Here is a 24,812-nt window from a genome sequence, read left to right on the forward strand (position 1 = left end):
AAATTCTCGAGGAACGTGCATCGCGCTCTAACACACAGCCAATCAACATGGACTATATGGATACATATACATACAGACAAAATACGTGGGACGCGACGCGGTGGTTGAACGCAACGATTAAAAATTTAGAAAATTGAAAGTATTAAAAAATTGGAAAAATCGGGATATATTGCAGCGCGCGTTCCAACGAGCTCGATAACTAGTTGCGTTGTTAAATGCCGCATAATACGCAACAACGTTAATTACGATCTGAAAATACGCGAGTACACTGCGATCATAATCGAGTTCCTTCGAAAGTTAATGAATCGTCGTCCCTTCGGATATTCATTATCGTGCACCGGGTTTCGGTAAATAATGCTTGACGAAAACAGCCGGCGAACGAATAATCTCGCTCGTGATTAAAAGCTCCGATAAAAAAGTCAAATTGATAACAGGATTAAAAGGTCCCGCGCCGACGCGGTAATCGCGCTCTCTCAGATTCGACGCGAGGAACGTATCACGTTCCACCTTGTCGTCGACTATAGCAAATCCGAATAAAATACATTTTCATTAGGAATTTAAGATTGACTTAACACGGTGAGTACTTACTAATTGACGTGGGATCGCTACGATCCAGAAAATCCACGGGATTATACGTCACTGCACAATATCCACACGCACACACACGACTCACCGAAGCGACACTGTTTTGCAATCTGTGTTACAACTTTGCATGCACACGTACACGCGCGAGCAAACACATAGATACACACGTACACACGCGTTACACCTTGCACTGCGACTTCGACGATTCGACCGATCGTTTTTTTTTTACTACAACCCCCCTTAATTGTTATCTTGGGAATCTTTGAACCGATACTTTCAGTTCCCTGTCGCACAATACCGATTGTTCTACTTTGTTTCGAATGGTTCGCATAGAGCTTGACGTATGTACATGGTCGTTCAAGTTTCCTTTATTTTCTGTGCCGCATCGTTCGCTTCGGATGCGCACGGAGTGCGCGATTTTCTCGATTTTTACAGAGAACCCCGGGCTGAAACGGCGCCAGATATTCGAACCGGTCCTCTGCTTCGTTTGTTCTTTTTTTATTAGAAGCAATGGTAATTATTTGGAAGAAAGTCCTCTAAGTCGATTTCAATGACCTTGCATATTTTAATTTTAGCGTATATGAAGTATTCCCTGCTTACGATACGGCTGCTACTAGTCCGCGGTGTCCTACGGTCCACATTACACAGTTTTAGCACTGTTTACGTACAGAGTTAACCAAGTTAGGTTGGCCAGACCATACAAACAACCGCGGAAGGTGCAAAACATTGAAAGCGTAGACGGACCGACCAACTCCGTATGTAAACAATGCTAAAACTGTGTAATGTGGATTGTAGGACACCGCAGTCTGGTAACATCGACGTCGGAATTTTAACAAAATATTATATCAGTATAAATCAGAAATATCCTACATTGCCATTATATGTTATTATTATCATTGTTATATCGTATATTATTATGTAGTAAAGAGTCGTTTAAAGGTCATTAAAATAGCTTCGAGGAGAGTTCGCCGATTAATTGCAAAACAATATCGATCTTTCGCTCGGGATTGCGACCAACCAAAAAAAAAATAAGCAAACAATCAAACCAGTGCGGTGAATCGGATGCGTGATCGCACGCGGCTGCGATGGCGCGTAAACGTTTTGTCGCGTCGGTAGCTTCTTCGTGGTGGACATTACGGGCGAGTAAACTGTTCGGGTTCCGCGCGGAGCAATTAATCAGAAACGGCGCCAGCCGATTACCATTCTCGCGTGGACGATAACGGAGAGGAACGTGGTCAAGATAAAAGCACCGCGATTGCTTGAAAAGAGTCTGTGCTTGGAGGGAGAAACAACGCGAGGGGCGGCTTCAACAAACGTATTCGTTGCTTTGTAGCGCATAAGATTAGCTTATTTTCTGAATTTTCTACAATCATTTTTGAAACGTAGAAATCTGCATAAGAAAAAAATAATCTTTAACAAAAAGTAACAAACTAGCTAATCTTGTACTCGGGTCACTAGTCAAGCAAGAGGCTGAAACAGCGGTGCGCGAATAATTCCCATAGGTCGTTCCACGTTGGAAGATTAAAGCTTATCGAAACATTTTAAAATGCATTCAGGCTTAGACCGTGCGATAACATAAGTTCACGCGGGATTTGCATAGTTATCGGATCCGAAATAGACTTGGAAACACAAGCCCACCGGTTAAGCTGTCGCCGTGATCCCCGCGTGGAACTATTCGCCGCGGCCGAAAGAAGAGTACGTAAATTACCGCGCGAGATTCGCGAACATTACCGGCGGGAAAACACTCGTGAGAAACGAGCGTAGTTACATCATAACGCGATAAAAACGTCGCCGGGGAGAATTGGCTATCTTAATTACGCGGGAAGAAAAATGACGGTCGCCGGGGCGACTCGCGCGCGAGAGATCCGTTCAACGCGATCAACTTTTATCCGGGATCTTCTTGCTTCGCTCGATGGAATAATTAGGGTGTCCCGTTTCTGGCTGGTCGCTCCGCGCCTCTCCGCCGCCGTTAATATTCCGTGCCCGGTCGTTTTCCGTGTACTGGAACGCGACAAAGATGTTATATCGACGTTCGCCGTGAAAACGTTACCCGCGTACCCCAAACTACTTACATTGCCGCTTTCTAGCATCGACAAACGCATCCGCCCTTCCTTCACTTTTGTCAGTGTTTTTGTCTACGTGTGTTCCCGTAAATTCTTGTGCAGCTTCGTTCTCTGCGAACCGTCTGGCCGACCCTCCACGCCTGTCCAATCTGTTCTATGCACAGGATGGTCCACCTGAACGTCTCCTCCACGATATCGCAGAAAATTGTCTCGTATTCAATTCGGTATCGAAGGAACAGCACGCGCAGCAACCAGTTCCTCTTTTCAACCTCTTTTTCCGCAGAGTTGTGTAGGTGGAAACGTTCGGGTAATCTCGACCATCCTGTATATATTTATAGATTCGATTAGTGCGCAATAATTCACGAAACACGTAAATATTTATATATCTATATATATATCTAATGCTCGTACTATGTTCTAGATGCGCTAATGAGTTCTCTTTTCACTGAATGTACCATTCCGTTTCGCATTTACATACCATTACATCCGATTGTTGGCATCACACACACTCAGCTCCGTCCAGTCGATCTGCCTGTACGCGAGAAAACAAGCAAAGCTTCTCTACAGGGTGCCCCTAAAGCGCGGGACCGACGAAGCGGCAATTCTTCACGCTGATGCGAATAGAAAAGTCTTTTTATGATACAATTGTAATAAGAACATAATTACAAACCTTGTAATTTTTACAAAACGATATAGATTAGTCACGTTTGGACTCGGTAGTTCTAGTATTAAAAAAGCACAGACTAGCATCTCGTTGTACTCTTTTCAATAAACAGATCCCTTTTAAGTAATTGTAAAGTAACAGTGATAATAGTAATAATTAAGTGATAGTAAAGTAATATTACTAGAATATATTATTACTTATCAAAATACGCTCAGCGATGCCAGGCTACCAGCTGAAGTATGGCGTCTACGCCGTTCGAATTGCCTCGGGCTAGCTCGACTTCTACTCTTGCGTTTACGAAGAGACAGATGTCACTCGCCGCGCTTCATCTAGTCACGTGACCCGAGCGACGACAACTTCGCGGCGTAGCCGGCAGCATGGCAACCACCGGAGCAAGACATTAATTCGTGTACACGTAAAGTCCTGTAACTTTTGACGGTCCGGCGCATCTGGGAGGTCCTGTAGAGAAGTTCGGTGCTCGCGATTCGCCGGGCAAAGAGCTTCCAATTAGCCGCTAAATAGGTGAATTCGCCGCGAGACGGTTCTCGCGATGTTCCCGGTCACCTGGTACCCGGCGCGGTTCGCCGTTTGCCAAGGCGGCCGTCGCGAACTCGACCGCGAACCGACAAACACCCACCGAAGTTTCATCGAGTTGTAACGATCGACTGCGAGCTCACGAAGCAAATCACTGGCGCCTCGCTTCAAGTCTGCTCCCCCGGCACGGCGGAGATTGTCTTCGCGGCCGCGGCTGATCATGTTCTTGGTCGTCCAGGTCGCGTTGGATGCCCACACTTCATGGCGCCGGAAGTGATCCAGCGGAAACAGTACGGGAAGCCCGGCGATGTCTGGTCGGCCGGCGTCCTCCTCCATGTGTTGCTAACCGGCACGCTGCCGTTCGTCGGCTCCCAGCACAGATTGAGGGAGGCGATCTGCGCGGGACGTGTACAGGTACGAAAACACTGTGTTTTTATTCGACCGACGGATCTGTCGATCCGTAGAGTTCAAGGATCCTGCAAAGTTGCGCGCGCAACGGAAGTTCCCTTATTGCGACCGAAATTATTTTAACGTCGTAGAAATTGTTTTTCGTAAAACCTGGCGCAAAGCAATCATAATTATAATTTCAGAAATGTCCGAAAAATGGCATGTTAGAAACGTGGTTGGGAAACTCTCTTATTTTGCGTTAGAATGTCCGTCGGCTGCAAAAATCGGATCGGAACCTCCGTAAGACGCTTCCGTTCAAAGACTCGCCGCGGTAAGAAGCTTCGAGCAATTAGATGCGTCGGGCCCCGCAAATATTTGAGATACATCCAGCTGCCGGCTGGAAAAGTAGCCGAACGTCCTGTTGAAAAGAACGTTGACGTATTTATTCGGGCACGTTTGTTGGCCGCGCAAACAGAGGGGGTCCAATTTAATTAAATCTCGGGAGCTCGGCGACGGACGAGACTCCTGTTGATCCGCGCTATTTGTTCGTTCCGATGGCTGAGAAGAAATTCGGGAAATTTCCAGATGAAGGCGGCGGCGTGGGACTGCATTAGCGAGCCCGCGAAGGACCTCATACAAAGAATGCTCACGACGGACGTGAATCACAGGATCACCATTCAGGAAGTCCTCAACCACAAATGGCTCAGAGTAAGTCGCCTTATTTATGGAATACCCGGCGCGACTCGGGATCGCCCTACTTTTAAGTCGCGTGACTTTTTTGTGAGAGTTATCGTTGGTCGAAGCTGGCCAATTTTTATCCAGAATATATATGCATCTTCTGTTAATTGTAATTTGGGTAGTATAGTCGTTATGGGGTCATCGGAAACTGGAAAATGTGTCGAATATTAAAATAAACTGGATGTTTGCATTCCTGAGGATATTCGAAGCAACTTTTTCCTTTGTAAAAATGTTTTACGAGGCGCCGTTTATGAGTTATTAAGGAAAAACTGTGGCCAATGAGAGGCGAGCTCGGCTGCCGCGTTGTGGCTGACGCCGCTCATTGGTCAGTGTTTCTCGTGAATAACTCGTTAACGACGGCTGATACAAAATTTTTGTAAAGGAAAAAGTTGTTTCAATTGACCTATATAATTAAATAATTAGTGAGAGATCCTTTTTAAAGGATGCTATTTTTATCGTCCAATTATTTTTTTCACAAGCGTCCAATCCTCGTGTTTACTATCAAAAATCTACAAAGGATCCCAAGTTCACCGGCTTCTACCACTCGTTCAGTAGATTCCCTTCCGTTTACAGTCTCGTATAAAACACGCGCGAAACGTGGAAAATATTTGTTCAGCTCAGCGGAATTTCCATTATTCGGACCGCCAATGCCCTTATCAAACTTTAACGTTTCTACTGTAAACAGCCGAAGTTAACGCGATCCGCATATAGGGTGGCTTTTTTTAAATCGCTATAAAAAGACCGTTTAATATATCTCGGAGTTATTTGTTTTATTTTCAGGGGGGGAAACCTGCCGGTTAATTTAACAAAATAATTCCAATCGAATGTAAAATTTTATAATAAAAAGGGCAGTTTGAAATTTGGTTTTTCCTTACTATATTACATAAATTGGTAAAAATCGTAACCTAGGCGAGACAAAATAATTTCTTATCAATCTCGGCCACCGAAATAGTTTCTTCGAGCGAACCGTCTCGTTCCACGGTGTTTTAAAAAATCCGCGGGGCCCCGTGAACGATTTAGATCGTGGCCGGTAATTGAACGCGCAACTGGTATAACGGCCGGCATCGGTGTCCGGCGCGCGCGCGCTCGCCGAGGCCTGTCCGCGTTAACGACTTCTATTTTGCAGATGCTACAGGCCGCCGGTATCTGCTTCTTTTTATATCGTATCAGCCTTTCGATAAACGGCCTCATTTTCTGTTATTATATCCGGCGAATGTGCGTGCGCATGTGCGCGGTGCACAGCGTGTATGGTGCAATAAAGTGAGAAACGCGCACCGATGTGACACACGGGGCGACGACGGTTAGCCGGGTGACCTAAGGTAGTGAAGCTTGGAATCACCCCATATATCGATGCGATACACACGTGCAACTGGGCTATCGATCGCTATAGCAGGGGCAAAGTTCCATCGGTTAATGAAAATAACTGTAGCGCGCGTATATATTTTTCCCTGTGCCAGTTACAGTTTTTTGAACGCGACCGCACCATCCGCGCTGAACCCCTAAGGACTCACCGTCGCGGTAGACGCGGATAGACCCCCGTATAACGGTCATTCCCGCGGCATTAACCCTTTTAGCGCGGGGCAGAGAGACGGGCGGCCGCGCGTACACGACCGGGCGAATTTTCACGAATTTACTAAGGTTAATTCGATACACGGTTCGTTCGTATTTTTCATTTGTTACGTTGGCGTTATGGGGGTTGTCTGTGACATAGTAGACGGTACATATTATACAGGTACAGTAAATTAATTGTTATTTATTAATTGATCACTGTTTAATTTTTCTCTATTTTTTAGCATTTTTTGCAAGGCGAAGGGTTTTCCTATTTTTATTATTATTATTATTATTATTGTTACTATTCAATAGAATAATTTTTATTCGCCGGAAATGACACTGCCAGGAACTCTCAAACGATACGAAAGTTCTCTGCCGCAGATAATTTTCTATAAAAGATAAACCAACCCGAGAGATCGGGGCGAGAGTTACTGGAACTTTTTAATAAGTTCCAGTTAGAATGTAGAACTCCTTCGAGGAATGTCCCAGCGCCGCGAGATCCGGTTGGTAGGAACGAGGAAAGATTCCTGGAAAAAGTTACGGTTCCAGCGGAATTTGCGAAATGTTGCGTTGCTTCGAACCTCTGCAGAAACGTCTCGAATCATACGAAAAAAAAGCGACGATTGTTCCGCGATATTTGCACACGATAGTTGGCCCAACACGTCGAAGAAAGTTGTTGGCGTGTTTCGGAAAGGTCCTGGCACGTAGCTCGTGTGTCATCATCGAGCGGGTCGAAGTGTGTGCACGTTGGTAAATGAACTCTGTTGCACTTGCAGGATCGTGACAAGGGCGTGGTCCGAACACATCTAGCCGAAACTATAGAAGAGCTTAAGAAATTCAACGCGAGGCGAAAGCTGAAGGAAGCGGTGAAGGCGGCGGTGTCGTCGTCGAAATGGCACGCTGGCTACTCGGAGGTTAATGGCGATAGTTTTTTCGATGTAGGGGATGATAAATACACCACCACAGGTACGGACCGTCCAAGAGAATACAGTAGATGCTAGATCTATAGCATAGTAGGTTTATAGTACAGTAGATCTACAGTTTAGTAGATCTATAATATAATAGATATAGTCTAATAGATCTACGGTATAGTAAATCTACAGTACAGTATATCTATAGTATAGTAGATGTCGCGAAAAAGGACTGAGGCGGTGAACGGTTGCGCATCGTTTGCGTGGGTTTCGATAAACTAATTTTAAATGATCTTAAAGAAACTTTATATAGCGCTTTAACCTTTCGGAAGTGCTACGAACGTATTGATTTTTTCCGATAGTTTGAAATTCGCAGTCTGTAAGTCCTTTTTCCTGTCGGCCGTTCTATTTATTGAACAATATCCGCGACACACGTGAAATCTCTCGTCCGCCTTCTATCAATTAGCCAGCGTACGGCCACGACGAACTAGAACTACTAACGCGTATCCCGTCTACTAATACGAACGTAATTCTATTTTAGGTCCTGTGGCAGAAATTTTAGACTCTCTAGACGATATCGAGCTGCTTCAAGAGGGTGGAAGACTGACACGCTACGACATTCTGGAAGCGATTCACGATCGTCGTCTTCGAGCGTCCTTAGAGGTACGAATACGCGAACAGGTGTCACCGTTGTCTTTCATCGTTATTACAATCTCTCCTTTCGTTGACACGCACTTTCGTCGCTGTCTGTAAGCTTTCAATTTCCTCGAGACTGTTCTTCTCATTTCCTGGAAATTGATTTCTAATGGTTTTTCAAATTGCCTCTGTCATTTGTATTTCTGGACAGGAAAGATTATTGAACTTGCCGGGCGAAATTGATTTATTCGATCAGAGGTGGTTGCAGGGTGGCAACTTTCTCGGCTGCGGTTAAACCGTGATCGTGCGTCGGTATCGTAGGGACCGTCTTCCGAACCGACGACCGATATCGAGTGCGAATTCTCTCCGTGTGACATATTTCCACGAATTTCCATGGGACATTCCGATCGATTGAACGCGTTTCTTTTGTCATCGATTGAATTTTCTCCGGTTAAACGAGCCGGTCGTTAGCGTCGATGGTACATAGACGGATTGATAAGCCATGGGGCGCCACCGTCTCAAGATCATTCCGACTTCCACCGTCCTCTTATCTCACCCCTTCCGGGCACATCATTATGTTTTTATCCCGAGGGAAGAGTGGAAAAGGGCGCAAGCGCTCAATCCACGGCTGTCAAGATGGCTGACGTGCTATTGTGGTAAACAAAATGCCACGGAGGACCGCGGGATCGCTGGAACGCTGGACGCGGGTTCTAGATGTGCCTGTGCGTCTCGTTTGTGCCGGTTAAGGGGTCGCGTGTTCCGAAGAGAAACGGAAGGAAACGAAAAGAATGCGACTCTGCCAGTTGATGTTCATTGGCGAGGCCGAATTGGCCGGCGACCTCCTTGAAATCGCGGGCATCCTGGTGAGTAGATCGGCTACGGGGATCCATGGATCCCGCCGGAGATCCTCTCTCCTCTTCCTCGCCGCGATGCAAACAATGCTGTTGGCCAACGCAACCGCGCGCGATCTACTTTAAACGTGACACGATGGGACATCTAAAGGTTTCCCAATGAACTACCCCGTTTCACCGCGAATTCGATTTCCATAGTGAACATGCGACGTTCTGGCATGCGTGAGATTTTCGTCGGAATAATAGGAGTTGCTAGATTGTAAATCTTCACGTTGATTTCCATTGTTATACGTTGTTTCGTCAAATAATGTTAGTAGAAGGTTCCTTGTGCAAGTAGGAATGAAATTAGACTAAAATTGCCTAAGATTGACTATTTAAAATTGACAGTCTTCCAACAAAATAATGCCAAAGCAACTATCACAATTTTTGCAGCATTCTATACACACTGGCTGGATAGATTGTAGGACATCATTATCCATTCTGCATCAGAAATATTACGGATCAAAGAAGTCTTTCATAGACTCTTCATAACTGTTATTACTATTACTATGTATTGATTAGCAGGTTTAAGCCCTTGGTATAAAAATTTTCTTAGGATTAAACGAAGCAAATTATACAATTACATACAGTGTACTGTCACAACTGTTCTCAAAAATTCTGTAACTCAGTAGACAATTCGCTGCGCCTCTGAATGCAACAATAATCGCATCAGAAGTATGTCTACCATGGAATGTATCTTCGTGGTCTTCTGAACCGTGCTATCATGATCGTATCACACCCGTCTTTACCGACGAATTTAGGCTTCTTAGTAAGAACAGGGTGTTCTGTAGACTGGGTTTATACTACCATTGATTAATACTTGGTAACACTGTGCATTGCACTGATAGTAGCAATTGTAATAAGTACTGTATTATAAGAATACAACCGAGTGAATTTATGAGCATAAATATCTTTATATATTTATATTTTTATATCTGTAAACCTTTATATATTTATATCTTTGTTTCTTTATATTTTTGTATCTTTATATTTTATTTTAATTTGATTTTGTCCACCTCGGCAAACACGTCGCATAATTATATATTTCCAATGAAAGGAACCGATTGAAATAATTCACGGTTCTACTTTCAGCTGTACGATATGATCTCGACACGCGTGCCGACGCCGTGCCGGGCGCCGCAGACGGACGCAGTCCAGCGTGCACGTGAAGTCGAGGATCTCCTCCGTGAAATCGAACACTCAGCAATACGAAACATCGACAGAGCCGATCTCCGGGAGCTCCGGGAACTTCTGGTCCAGCCGCATATGAGGGTGAGTCATCGGGCAATCTGTTTCATTAATTACCCGCTGTCCCCGCAGAAGCTGATACCAATTATACCTCGCTAACAACTGCGTCACTGTAAACCAGCTTATATCTGAGGTATCATCTTCTCCCAGATCGGAGAGTTAAAACTTTAATTAAACAAACTTTGAGAGAGTTTGTTTAGACGTGAACGAAGAACGCAATTAATTTCTGGTAAATGGAGCAGCCGCATAATTTAAGAGAAATTCTGAGGATTTTGTGGGCTCCTGGCAAAAGTGAGCTGATTGAATTTAGCATGGTGGAGACAGGAGAATAAGTCGATTTTTTTGTAGAAATATTCATAATTTATGAATCGCTCACGTTCACTATAGTTCAGAGGATAATAGTGATCCAAGTTCTTTTTTTAAATTTATTTGAAATAGTTTCAGGAACTGCGTGCGAAGTGAGTTACTCGATGTCTGACTAATGGTAGTTATTTCTACTTACGGAAGGCGTTTAGGATGTCACGGAGGCTCTGGTTTTTCCCTTGTAATACTATCCTACGTTTATCAGTTTATATTATTATAAATAAATCGAATAAACGATATCATATCGTTATTAGTAATTATATATAGTATTCCAAGTGAAATAGTCAGTCATAAGTCAGACATAGAGACCGAATCCTATCAAACTGCACTCAGTGCACAAGACAACGTTTAGTTTACACTTTATACTTAATTTTCGGTATTATTAATTATATTTATCTTATATAGCAAGTCTAAAAATTATTAACAAAATTTCGGTTATTAATATTATATACACAATCTTTTAGTATTCGGTTATCAGTATTACACCACGTTCGCCTCGAACGGCTCAATTGTTTAACCGTTTCCGCTAAATCGCTCGCAAACTCCGCACGAGCGACAGAAAAACAGTTTGCGGGTCGATGGAGGAAAACGTTTTCCCTTAAAGCCGTAAGTCCCGCGCGATCGATCGGATCGGATCGGAAATTAGATGGTCCTCGGACAAAGACGTGCCTTTTAAAAATGTATGAGAAAATCGTTTGAGCGACCAACCACTTCCATTCTTATCAATCGCCATTTACAACGCGATTTTCAATTGCCATTTTTACATTCAGCAATGTTTCAGCACAGAAAATTAATTCAGAATTTTAAAAAATATTGTCTCTTAAATAAAAAATTGAGATCACCATAATCTTCAATCTTTGCTATATAGTTTTTACTAAACAATAATATAGCTACCTTCAGGCCAAATTTAAAGACCAATCAAAAATAGTCTTTGCGTTTTGGAACATTGTTAAGGTCGCCATGAACAGCCTAACGCAATCGGAATCACCGTGGCAGGTGTCGTGTGACACCGGTGATCGCGTCCTCTTATTTTTCGGCCCCGGTATATTTACCGCGGTGTTTGACATTGCCCGTGATACACCGTAAATAGGGTGCGGAGATGTAGGTCGATCGTTAAAATCCTCATTTAAAAATTCCGTGGCTGTAGCCGGAGGAACACGTGGGGGAGGGGAAGGACCGTGGGAAAGAACGGGACCAGCGCCGCGGTGGAAAGAGGAACCAGGTGGCGGGAAAAAAACGCTGGACTCGGATAAGGGAGAGAGAGGGACGGAGGGTTGCGCTTTCCACGAGAAGAAGAGAACCTTCGGCTCTTGATAGCCGAATGCACGATAAGGCCCCGCGTGAACCGACTTATTAATTTTCCTCTCGCTCGGATCCGATGGACACGTGCATTGTCCCCTGGGTGTCTAATTCGCCGCGAGCCGACCGTCACGTGCGCCCGATTTCTGTCCATCCGAACGTGTAATCAGTCTACGGTCCTCGAAAGAGACACGCGTCGCACAATGCGGTATTTTTCAAAACGTCAAAACTGAAATTTTCCTGCGAGATTCAGCTGAAGTAAATCATTTAATTAATTATAAAACTAATATTGAACTTATACAAAGTCATTATACGTTCCTGATAGTTGTAAAATGTTATTTAAAAGTCGCTGAAGCGTATAGGAAAAGTTTATTGATCGGCAAAAATTTCGTGCTTAATTTTAAATTTGAAGGACACCGATATACCGTTGGCCCAGTTCGATCGCGAGAGGATAATGGAGGACCGCGGACGGATATAGAAGAAACAAACCGGCCCGGCATTAGCGCCATTGTATTCTTAATTTCTTGCCAACCGACGCTGGTTTTAATTATAGCTGTGGGAGATATTCGGTGAAACAGTTTTACGCGGCTGGAGAGCGTCTACGTGAATTATCAATGCTGGTCAGGCTTCAGCCGGCTAGAATTAACCGGACCGGGGCAGTAATTTCGTAAACGGATACCGTAGTTTTGAAACTTGGTCCGGGACGGCGGTGAAACGTTCGTTCCAGCCGAGCTCAAGTACCTTTTCTTGTCCGCCGTTGCAACAGTAAACGCGGCGTGACTGACACGTGATCAGGGTTCACGAGAAAATAAGTTACACAAGGATAAGTTACGTAGAAGTTACATAGTACTCGAATATCTTTGTATTATTATGGTTTCTAACTATAATAATGTATATTATCAAAATTCCAAGGATCTTCTCGTAGCAAATTATTAAATAATAATTAAGTTAATAGAAACTGATATTAGCAAGGATTAGAATTAATAGAAATTAATATTAGCAAAAATTAAAATTAGTAGAAATTGATATTAGCAAAAATTAAAATGAATAGAAATTTATGTTAGCAAAGTTTAATATTTCAGAGATTGATAATATTCAATACTAATAAATATCTGCGCGCTCGTATGAAAAATTTCGTGCACCGATGTCGAGCGGCTAAACAGGAGTATATTTCTCCCATCAATAATCATAATATATTCAAAGTTTCCTCAACGGTGTACGCGACACAGCAGCAATTTATTTAAATCGCCCGGTCGCTGAATTTATTCGAAAACTTGGCCGATATTGAATTTTACTTATCTGATACGCTTCCCTTGGATTTTCAATTTATAGCCAGAATCAGATTACCTGTTTGGAATTGTTCGGAGGGATATTAAAAGTTCCCACGAAATTATACTATAATATATTCTTTACTATACTCTACCATACTATACTATACACTACTATACTATGATATATCATATTATTTTACACTCTATCATATTATATATATTAAAAGAAACTATCATTCTTTTAATATACTCATAATGAATTGAAAATAATTTAGCATCAAGCTTTTACAATATTTAATTCCTCATTCTAGTAATTTTTATTATAAACGCATAGAATTCGCTGCAATAATTCCGGATCGATATTTATCCTAGAGAACCATTTACGTCGCTATACTTCACGTGTTCCGACGGAGTCATCGGATTCCTTCCGCGAGCCATTCGCAATGATTAATATTGGCCTACTCGCCTTAGCAATCGGGTAATTGCGCATGCTCGCGGCGTTCACGGATCGCCGGCTAATCCTTAAGTAATTAGACGCTAAGCGATCGCGGACCGCGGGAACACGGTTGCGTAAGCTTTCTCGGTTAATATCGTAGAGGACCGGGGGGAGAAGTAGCGAGGCACGACGCCGATGACGCGGCAATAGCTCGCGCTTATGTTTGCCGACGGCTTCCCCCACCCCGCGCGTCACGGTAACCGACACCAGAAAGGAAATGTTTGTCAACAGAGAGAGCCCCTTCTAAACTGTTGCGTCCGGATGTGTCCCGAATGTTCGATTCCGCTCGCAATCGATCCGTCGCATTGAAAACATTCCAGATGCGACGAGCTGGTAAGCCGGAGCTTCTCCGGTAAGAATCTCGACGATCCGTTCTCTGCTTGCTGCTGTTGCTTGTTTATCGGGAAACGGGGCGAATCGCGAAACTTCGCGCGAACATTTCGGCGTGGCTGCGGCGCGTCTTTCGCGTTCCACGGTGAACGTGGAATCGGACGGTGTCTAGGGAAATTCGGGCATTGTGTTTATGTACTGGGACGTGTGAAATGTGTTAGGGTAAATATAGTGTATGTTGTCGGTAATTTTTAAATTGAAATTCTGTCAATTATAATTTTGTCAGAGATTGACAGAAATGATTAAGTCACGCACCGAGAAATCTGCGACGAGGTAGCATGTGACATCGCTAGATGGAAGAGCAACGACTTTCGCGAAAGGGTTGGGGGACGAAGAGTACCAGGAGGACGAAGAAGAGTAGAGGGACGAGGAGGGAAGCGAACAGCCGCGTGCTCGGAGTCGTCCCCCTTTTGTAGTATGGTCGAAGTATCGCGCCAATTAGATCGGCTTGGAATTGCCGCTGGCATCGAGCTGGCCTGTTTCGGGGTTACAGTAATCGCGCTATAGGCGACCGCCGTCGACGGGCGTAGCTCCCTAGCTCCTTGCGTTCCGGGTCGCATTGTGTGTGTCGTTCTCCTCGTTTTCTTCTTATTCTTGACCGGCCGCGTCGCGTCGTCCCGGGGACGATATTGATCATTAGCCGGGGACCTACGGTTTTAGGTCGGTTCCGAACCGACGGTTTCCAACGGAGGGAACGACATGGTTCTCTGGCATCGTAGACGGTCCACCACCATCAACCGCTCCGACCCAACGGCAGTTTAACCGCGGCGGACCGGGCTGAATATCGGCCATTCTGTACCATCCATTGACCTTTCTGCTCGTATGGCACACTGGTACACGTTACGTCGCAGCACTGGCGTCAAAAAGCACGACTCAAAAATGTCGCACGAGCTGTGGAATTTTTGTTGTATAACATAGTTAATAATATTATATTTTTTGGTATATGAGACGTTACGGGGTTCGGGGTGACTTTAATATATTTAAGTTGGTAGGTCACGCGAACCGACGTAAAATCGACGAACCAACAAAAACCTAGATAATTCGTGCTACAAAATCGCTCGTTTCTCATCAAATTCGGTAGAAATATTGGCGAGGTTACAACAGCTCGAACATCGAGAAGAGATATTAGAATAGCGTTGTCCGGCTTTCCGGGTCAAACGCCCCTTACCGTGCGTCGTGACGTCGTGCCACCGGTAGTTATAGTGGGGGGGAGAGTTCTCTCCTATTCACTCGGCACGCATGCACAAAGAGCACCGAGTGATTCTTGGTGGCAGTAGCTCGCCGGTACCATGGTCCGAACGTCAAGAATCATCGAACCGTTCTCGTCTCGCGCAGGAGCACGTCTTTCAACCACTTCCTCCCCCCTCTCAGCCCTTATCGTGTACGATCCCTTCGTTTTAGGCCCTGTCTCTCCATAAACCCCATGACGCGCACCCTCTTACCTTCTGGTCGTTGATATCGAAGGCCACTCGGATGTTTTCAGAACTCGGACTTAACGCTGTTCGTCGATTGTTTGGATCGAGTCGACTAGTGGATCAAATTAATCAATTGGTCAATGAATAAATAACTCAACCGACCAATTAATAGATAACTGATTCAGCTAATGAATAAATTTATCGATAAACAAATCAGTCAATTAATCAATGAATAAGTAACTGAATCAACCAATGAATAAATAAATCAAAAAATAAATCGATACATAAATTGAATGAAAAACGTAATTGTCGAGTTATCGTCTACGACATAAAATAATTTAGAAGCCTAACGAGTAATTTATCAGACCGACTTGCTGACTTTGCGAGAGCGTGGTGCACCCCATTACTCGTCAGCTCGCACTTAGGTTGATGTTGCCCGCTCGTTCGCAATGACAGAATGTGCCGCGGCCGGTTTCTCTATAAACGACAGAAACTGATAGTTAGCAGCGCGGATGGTTGACAGGATACAAATAACCGAGGTACGGCGCGGGAGCGTGTTTCATTGCTTGCAGAAACAACACGCCGGTCGAAACATGTTAGTTGAATAGAACGGAACGACCGCGGTGCAGAACAAGCGACGAATTTACAAGGGCTCGCGTTTTCCGGCCATGGATCCTCTTTTCCAAGAGAAAATCGTGTTGCAAGAAAATCCTGCTGCAAGAGAATTCTGTTCCACGGTTCGAAATTCTGTCGCGTAAGAAACTGGGTTTCCTATAGACTTTGGTTTCGCTGGCGCATTCAACCCCATCATTTTTGTGTTTAGGGTTGTGAACATTCGGACGATGTTTGTAGCAATTCCGTGCTTTGGCAGCTGCTGGCGTTGGCGGTACTGCGAAAACGTCGGCGCGGGAGCTTTGCTGCTCGTGTCACGCGCTAGGCGTGGGTGGTAGGGAGCTAGGAGAGAGAGACACGTTGGGGGGAGGGACGGAGAGAGCCAGAGTTCAAAGACGAAGAGAGAGAGAGATAGTCGAAAGAGTGAGAAATTGAAAGAGAGAGAGAGCGAATCCAATGACAGATAGAAAGAGAGACAGATAGAGTTGAATGAGAGATAGAAAGATAGATATATGGATAGATAAATAGATAGATAGGTAGATAGATAAAGAGAGAGAAAAAAGAAATGCATAGAGAGAGAGAGAGACACACAGAAAAATACAGAAAGCTAGAGAGAGAGAAAGAGAAAAATACAGAAACTTAGAAAATTATAGATATCTAAAGAAAGACAGATACAGAGTCCAAAAAGAGACAGAGACATATCTACACCGAGAGAGAGAGAGAGAGCGCGAGAGAGACGCATATACCACCAAAAGAGAAAGAGAGAGACGCATATACCACGAAAAGAGAAAGAGAGAGAAGCACAGAGTCGTAGAGACAGGGCAAGAGAGCGGGAGGGGGGTCGGCGGGCGGTGGAACGGAGCGGGCGGTGGGGTGAGGTGGGGTGTTCGGCCGCGGTGGAAGGGGTGAGACCGGCCGGGGGTGGTGGCGGGCTTCAGGGTACGAAAGCTAGTATGCCGCAGAATGTAGATCGCGAGCGACGCGTTCCGCCACCCTTAATCCACGGTTCCGTTGACGATTCCGCGTAACCCCGGGGTCGATCGCGCGACGTCGGAACACGTGGGGGATGATCGGGCGTCCAGCGAGGTACCTACGCGGTGTAGCGGTGTCCCGGTGGTAAAACCAGGTGAACCGAGAGCCCGAGAGCTCTGGAACACGGTCGCGAGAGACGAGAGGGAACGCTATCTCGGCCAGATACTAGCGCAGCCCGGCGCAGCGCTGCTCTCCGCGCACGGACTGTAAACAGCCGGCAGACGACGACGGGGTTGCGAGCGTCACGCATTCGCGCAGCGCCGAATATTGTGTTATACCTCTCGTCGTCTGTATCCCTCCGTGCGACCGTGTGCGAACGTATACGACTGTGTGCGAACGTGTACGACTCTGTACAAGCGCATACGACCGTGTACAAGCGTATACGACCGTGTACAAGCGTATACGACCCTGTGCGACTGTGTACGACCGTGTACAACCGTGTGCGAACGCATACGACCGTGTAGAACCCTATGCGCACCGTGTGCGACCGTGCGCGAGCCTGTGTGTGTGCGCGCGCGTAACTCCGGTGTGCGTGCGGCCGCGTGTGCGCCCGTGTCGGAAGTGCTAGTATATATATATATATACGTGTGTGTATGTGAGTGTGTATATATAGTGTACACGTTATATAGATAGAGGGAGAACGGAGGCGCCGTGCCGGGATACACGGGAGCCGAAAACGTGTTCCTCGGAGCGGTGTTGACCCCGGTTAAGGAAACTGGGACTCCCATCAGCCGTCCGCACTTTTCACCCTGCCTGCCTGTGCCTGTGCCTGTGCCTGTGCCTGTGCCTGCCTGCTTGCCTCCAGGTCTTTGCTCCGACCAGCTCGGACATGTATTTTTGATGAGCCGTCAGATTGAGGCTCGCAGTCCTCTCGGTTCGGTGACCCACACTCGCCGCTACCCTTCCCGGCGATTAATCTCGCGACGACTTTCGGTGGACGCCTCGGGCCATGCGAGGCTGCGATGACGTTGCTGGGTTCTATGGGTCACCATAGGTTGACTCAGGGTATGGCAGGTTGCTTTAGGGTGCTTAGGTGGCTTTAAGGTATCGTAGGTTGCCTTAGGGTACCTAGGTAGCTTTAAAGTATCCCAGGTCTCCTTAGGGAGCTACAAGTCGCTTTAGGGAACTACAGGTCACCATAGAGAACCACAGATCGCTATAGGAAACCATAGGTCACCAGTGAGAACCACAAATCATTATAGGAAACCATAGATCACCATAGCAAACCACAGATCATCATAGCAAACCACAGATCACCTTAGGGTACCCCAGACAAACGAACGCTAACGAGGAAATAACTTCCGGATTTTTTCCCTTCGGTCGTTAAATCTAGCCGGCTCCCTATTGTCCTCGTTCACCGCGTCTCGCAGCTACCCTTTGAACCTAAACAACCTTTGCTTCTCGAAGCTTCTTGGCGGCTCTGTGCCAGGCGTTGTTGTCTGCTTCTCGTTGACGGCGCTTCGGGGGGTGGTTATCGGATTAGCCGTCTCTTTCGACGACTTCGTTCCTAGACAATTATATACATAATATATACGTAACGCAATCTATTTATACAGTACATATAAAATAATTATATTCATTTAATCGCAGACACAATTCTACGTAAAACATATTTAATAATGTAGCTATAATTCAAGAAAATTGTTTTTAACCCTTTGCACTATAATAACGAGTCAGACTCGTGATAAAGATTTCATATGAGATCTACTATATATTAAATATTATTAATTTCTTCTACATCGAAATCAAATTGAATTTTTCTATTATCAATGTCTGGAAATGGAAGCAAAATAAATTAAAGTAAAGACAATGAAACAAACAAAAATTGTCTGGTCCTATTAAAAAATATATTAAGTGCTAAGCAACTTAGCATAAAATGAGTCTTAGCCCAAGAGGGGTTAGATACAACTAAAATCACAACAAGGACACGGTAAACCGGTAGTAGGCGGCACAGTAATGGACACCGTCGCCCTATATATCCTTAATGGAGGTAATTTTAGCGAGCCAAGGATCAGTCTACATAGAGGCGTCCATCGACCCGCCTCCAGCTACCCCAAAAGAATGACTTTGTCAATGCGCCGCCGATCATGCCCGCCCGAAATTCCTTGTTCGACGCCGACGTCGACGTCGACGTCGATGAACGTAGCCCGGGTTATTTTCACCGAAGAGGGAGAGGTTCGTTTGTAAAACCCTCCGATCCTGGAGCGACGTGCCTACCTCTCTACCTACCGGCTAATCAACCGGCGGGGCTCTCTGTTTTCATCCGGAGCGACCGCCGATGCCCGCGTTTCGTTGCAAACGAATTGCTCCGGTAATATTGTGTGGCGCGCTTTTTGAAAACTCTGCGATGTGTGGGGGAGATAAAGGGGTGGGGGGAGAGTTTCGTATCTAGTGGTCCTAGTCCTAGCCCTAGTGGTCCTAGTGGTCCTAGTCCCAGTGGACTCCTCAGTAAAGCTTTCTAGCGGATCCTAACCTCAGACAAGGATAAGGGTTGTTTTTTCTTTTTTTTAAATGTTTAATAAGATAGGGAGGCCTGTGCCTGTCAAGATAAATTTTGTCAACACCTTTGATTGGGTACCTGCAATGATAATATAGTCAAAGAAAAATTTGATGAGAAAATTTGAAAATTAGCCTTAGATAAGGCTAAAACGTCATTTTCGCCACATATATTTTAACAGGGACGCTTTTAGGTAGCTTTCGGGATAGGGATCCATCTGTTGGCGAGTGGCGGAGGTAGTCGCCACATTCGCAACGATGTTCCTCTTACTCTGACATCTTTTCCAGCAGCATTGTGCCGCCGTAGCTTGAACTTACAAGCGGAGGCGTGGCACATATTTGCGACAAAAACGTTCGCGCGACTCTGCTCGGGGATCAACGCGCTTGAATAACGCGAGATCGTTTTCTGTCCTGCTGGTGCAGGAATGTAGGAAATAGCTCTGTGAAAATTAGAAATATACTGTACTTATATCATATTAATTTTATTAGAATTAATGGAGCTGTTTTCCTGAGATTATTCGGAATAATAAAAATAGTTAAAAAAGGTAAAGAAAAGTAGGAAGAAAATTTTGAAGGTTTCATCTAATTGCCATCGACGATATAACGCGCTTCTCGTGATAATCAGTTCATCTAACCGGTCGCGAGAGTGGCCTCTCTCTCCTCTCTTTTTCTATCAGCCGATCTCCAGCCGTCCTCGAGCGTCGCTCGTTCGCCGAACGACGTGTAAACCGTCTCCGTATCGTGGACAGGTTGCCTGACTCAGCTATTAAGGACTTGGAACAAGCCCTTCCCCCTCCCATCCCCCACCGAGAGCCGGATACGCGCGGAGATATATCGGACGCTTCACACAATCGTCTTGTATCTTAAAAGGTCTCGCCAATATCTTATCTCTTCTTCCGTCGGCTCCGTAATCGGCTGCGATCGATGCTCCTCCGAGGAGCGATCCGCCTCGGAGAACACTACCGCGGATTCGCGGCATTGCATCCTTCGAGGATATGCTCGTCGTCGGTGTTCTACCAGCGACACGCATCTATGCATTGGTGAAACTTTTCTTTTCTGCTAAAATTCTATGAAAATTAACATTTGCATCACAAATCTACCAAAATTAAAATTTCCATTATAAATCTACGAAAATTAAAATTTCTATTAACCATCTATTGCAAGCTGTATCTATAATAGTATAATTAAGTTTTCTATAGAATTCTTTGCTGTTCTTCACCCCTATTCGAAATTAATTACCCTCTATATTTCTATGAGAAATCTGTCGCAATTTAAACTTTCTATTAAAAAGTGGGAAACACGGACCACGAAAATGGAAAGCTTGCCGGCAGACGAAATTCTGTGGGAACGCAACAAGCGCGTCGAAATAAAAAGAATGCTTCATTAGTTCGTAATCCACAGCCCGTCCATTAATCTCGCTTAAAAGAAATGGTTTCTTAAAGTTGTTCATTAATAAAATGCCGGGCGGTGCCGGCAAGCTGAACATCCTGTACACATGTATAATGTATAATGTATACATATGTATATATACTATACTATATATACTATACTATACTATATATACTATATATACTAACGTTCGTACATATATATACGGTGGCGCGTTTCTTTCCCGGCGCAAACAGAAAACTAATTTTTCCTTAAACATAGTCGGCATTGTTTACAATGTAACGAAGTTTCGAGGTAAGGGGTCGCGCTTTTATTCCATGCTCATTAGAGATTCTGTTTTTCGCCGGACCATTGTCGCCACCTACGAACGTCATTTATTCTTTCTTTTTTTTTCAAATCCTGTATACGTACGCAGCGTACCGTAAAGTCCCGCGATTGTTACGGTAAAAAAAGGAAGAGAAATTAAAAACAAAGTCCGAATTATTCGGACGCGAGCATCCCCGGCAAGATTTCGAATTAAAAACCTCCCGCGACCGTGACTTCCTTTTTATATAATTGCAGTTTAGTGTCTTTCCTCCGACTGTTAAACTATGACAATTATAATTAATCTATATATTATGATAATTAATATATGTACAAGTTATTGAAACTATATTGAGGTTATGTGTCATATAACCTATGATATATGATAACACTAATATATTCTACATATATTTATTTATTTAGTATTGTATATACACGTAATATTGATATATATAATATTGGGAATACCGGACTCCATCTTGAATTATTTCCAATACTATGCCCTGCGAAGTCTAACTGCTCCCACGCAACATAGATGGCAGTAACATGCAGTTTCACTGCGTTCCACCACCCCCAATTAATTTACATCGCTATTGAAAACCCACTGAATTAAAAGTTTCTGTCAATAATCTGTAATAATTACGCTTTACAATAAGAATTCATTTTAATTACAATTTCATATTGAAATCTGCCGAAAGCAATTTCACCCCTATTCAAAGTTAATTACAGTCTAATTTTCTATTCAAATTTCTATTTATTTTTCTTTTCAAATTTCTATTTAATTTCCTATCCAATTTGTTATTTAAATTTCCATTCAAACTCCTATTTAAATCTCTATCAAAAATTCATTAAAACTCAATTTTCATTAAGAAGTGTGCTGTAACCAATTCCACCCCTATTTAAAATCAATTCAAATCTATCCATTAAAAATCTATTAGAAGTTAAAATTTTAATTTAAGAAATCTATCACAATCTAAAGTATCTACTAAAAATCTACTAAAACTTAATACACCCCAAAGAAATCTACAATAATTCCAGTGACAAAAATTCCCTATACAAATTCAGCATAAAGAGTCGAACGCGCTTTCTCGCGATGAAAGCGCTAATAACAACCATGGAAGACGGTAATTACGGCACAGGTACGAGAACTCTTTGAAAAGGTAGTTTCGTCGAATCGATTACCCGCGGCACCGAGAGATTAAATTGCGCTGGAGGGGGAGTGGGAGGAGGACGTAGGGGGGGACGAACAAAAACGGCGTTGGTACAATGATTAGAGGAAAAGTTATTGTAGGACGAAGTCTCGCGCGTGTCGGAGGGCCGTGTCGCGACCCAAAGGGTTAATAAAAGACGGGTTTATTTATTTGTTCCGCGTGTTACGCGGCCCGCGGAATTTTTATTTACGAGAGAGAGAGAGAGAGAGGGAGGAGCACAGGGCGCGCTGTCTGGAAACGGCAATTGGCATACGAGAAAACCTATTCAAGTATATCGAATTTAATACAGTTTGCCGAAGGGAAGAAATATGGGATTCGACCGTCGAGCGTAATATTCTTGGATGCGGTACGACGGCAGACATATTGAGCACATGCTGCACGAGTTGGGGTGGGGGGGAGAGTAGGTGAATTACATTGGAATAGGTGGTACGTGAGTAACCCGTAACCCCAGGTGCATAATTTCAGCGTTCGTCCGTGACCATTAATACGTTTTTCATCGAACGACGGGAACGTCGCGCTATTTTACAAAGAAATGCCTTTTTGCAAATTGTTTATTGGCTTTTGCTACGTCCGACCTCGTCCTATTATAATTTGATTGAAATTTGTTAGACCTTGTCAGAAATCATTTAATACATTGTATAAATTGCAAGAGCTTTTTTTATCTTATGAATTTCTTCTAATTGTTAACAGAATATTTATTGTAATATTTACAGATTTTCTTGGTTTCAATTCTCTGTTAAAGTTGTGCTATTACAATTATAATAATTTATTGGATATTAAATTAGATGTAACTTATTGAATGATTTATAAGTTTATTAGATAATAATAAATACAATTTATTGTATAGACAGTAATAAATAGAAATGTCCTCTCTAATGACGACGTTTCTTTTTTACACCGACACTGTCTCGTGTTACGACAACATCCTTCAAAATAACGGCGTCGTTCTTAACAACAACGTCCTCGAAACAAACAATACCCAGGAAAACGATAATGCCCCTTAAAATGAGATTTTCACCGCGTTCACCGTGGGTAAATAGCCCCATATCGCCGGGCCGCCCTGAAACCGAACGAGAGACGGTAAGGGGGGCTCGGTAGACGTTGGTTTGTTCGCGTCGTTCCGCCCCGCGGCTCCCGAAAAATGCGTCCTAACGACACTTCAGGTCTCTCTGCCTCTCCTGTAAAGTCGGTGCTCAGACAGGTTGTTCGGGAAAAGTGCAAGTGCGGCTACGTAGTACCGTATCTGTCGTTGGGCTCGGCGTCGCGGCCCCGTTTTGTAACGCCATCACGTCGACGCAGTAAAACAAAGTGGCCACGTACGGGGGATGCTCGGGATCTGGTAAAACTGATGCCGGGCCGGGTTTTGCACGAACTTCCGTGAAAAACGAGATGTTCTTGAAACTTGCGGCGAACGGTTCGTTCGCAGCCTGCTGCTGCTGCTGCTGCAGCAGCCCGGCGAGCCGCGCGTCGTTGCGTTACAGAGCGAATAATATTATCCCGGGATTTACTACCCCCGATTTTCGGACGCCGCTTAATCGAAGGGAATCTCTGCGGTGAACGTGTCCGAGCAACACCATAATGCTGTTTCGATTCTGTTCCGTCGGTTGTTTATGACGAATCGGTTCGCTGTAATAGAGTTCCGCTGTTAGACTGGACCCATAGGGGATGGTTTCAGTATTTTCTTTTTGTATAGTGTAGGTATTAATATTATCCGTTAGGTCGTGGGCATTGTTATGCTTTAGATAGGGTAATAGGCACTGTTTGTTGTAAAAATATATTATATTGCGTATAATATTAATATATTATATTACCTATAATAAATATTAATATATACACGCCAGCTAAAAGACACCCTTACGCAATCCTAACCAGTCCACCGACAAAATAATTCTCACTTCTCCCATAAAAATACTCCACAACATCACAACATTTAACCAAACACCCTACAAAACCAACAAATAAACGAGCAACGCAAAAATCGCAAAATCGTCACTGTTACAGAACAAAAACAAAAGTGAAACAGTGATCGATGGATTAAAAGCTCCTATCGCGACGCAGTCTTTTCGGAATTCAGAGCTCGGCAAATCGTCCGAAAATGGAATAAATCACTGGATAGGATAGATTGATGGCAGAGATCGTCGTCGCGTAGAATAGCGTATCCTCGGAAACTGCTCGCGACTTTTTCGCGACGTGGGGAAGTTCGAGGAGAGGAAAACGCGTCTCCTTTTCTTCGATCGGCCGAGATTCCGCGAGCGTTTAACCTGGAAAATAACGACGGGGGGTGGCAAACGTCGATTGCTCTTATTAATTTGGCACGGGGCTGGGGAG

At 44.3% G+C, this 24,812-nt stretch overlaps 1 protein-coding gene across 5 annotated transcripts in view; it reads left to right on the top strand.

Annotated features, from left to right (window-relative positions):
• Cask (peripheral plasma membrane protein CASK) overlaps window positions 1–24,812 on the top strand; it is a 222,577-nt gene that overhangs the window by 37,640 nt on the left and 160,125 nt on the right. For all 5 annotated transcript variants that reach the window (XM_078179411.1, XM_078179413.1, XM_078179412.1 and 2 more), the window contains 5 exons: window positions 4,085–4,260; window positions 4,819–4,941; window positions 7,299–7,488; window positions 7,975–8,096; window positions 10,052–10,231. In XM_078179411.1, the coding sequence (XP_078035537.1) occupies window positions 4,085–4,260; window positions 4,819–4,941; window positions 7,299–7,488; window positions 7,975–8,096; window positions 10,052–10,231 (791 nt within the window). The remainder of the gene's footprint in view (window positions 1–4,084; window positions 4,261–4,818; window positions 4,942–7,298; window positions 7,489–7,974; window positions 8,097–10,051; window positions 10,232–24,812) is intronic.

This window comes from Augochlora pura, chromosome 4, assembly GCF_028453695.1.
Source record: "Augochlora pura isolate Apur16 chromosome 4, APUR_v2.2.1, whole genome shotgun sequence".
Lineage (NCBI taxonomy): Eukaryota > Metazoa > Arthropoda > Insecta > Hymenoptera > Halictidae > Augochlora > Augochlora pura.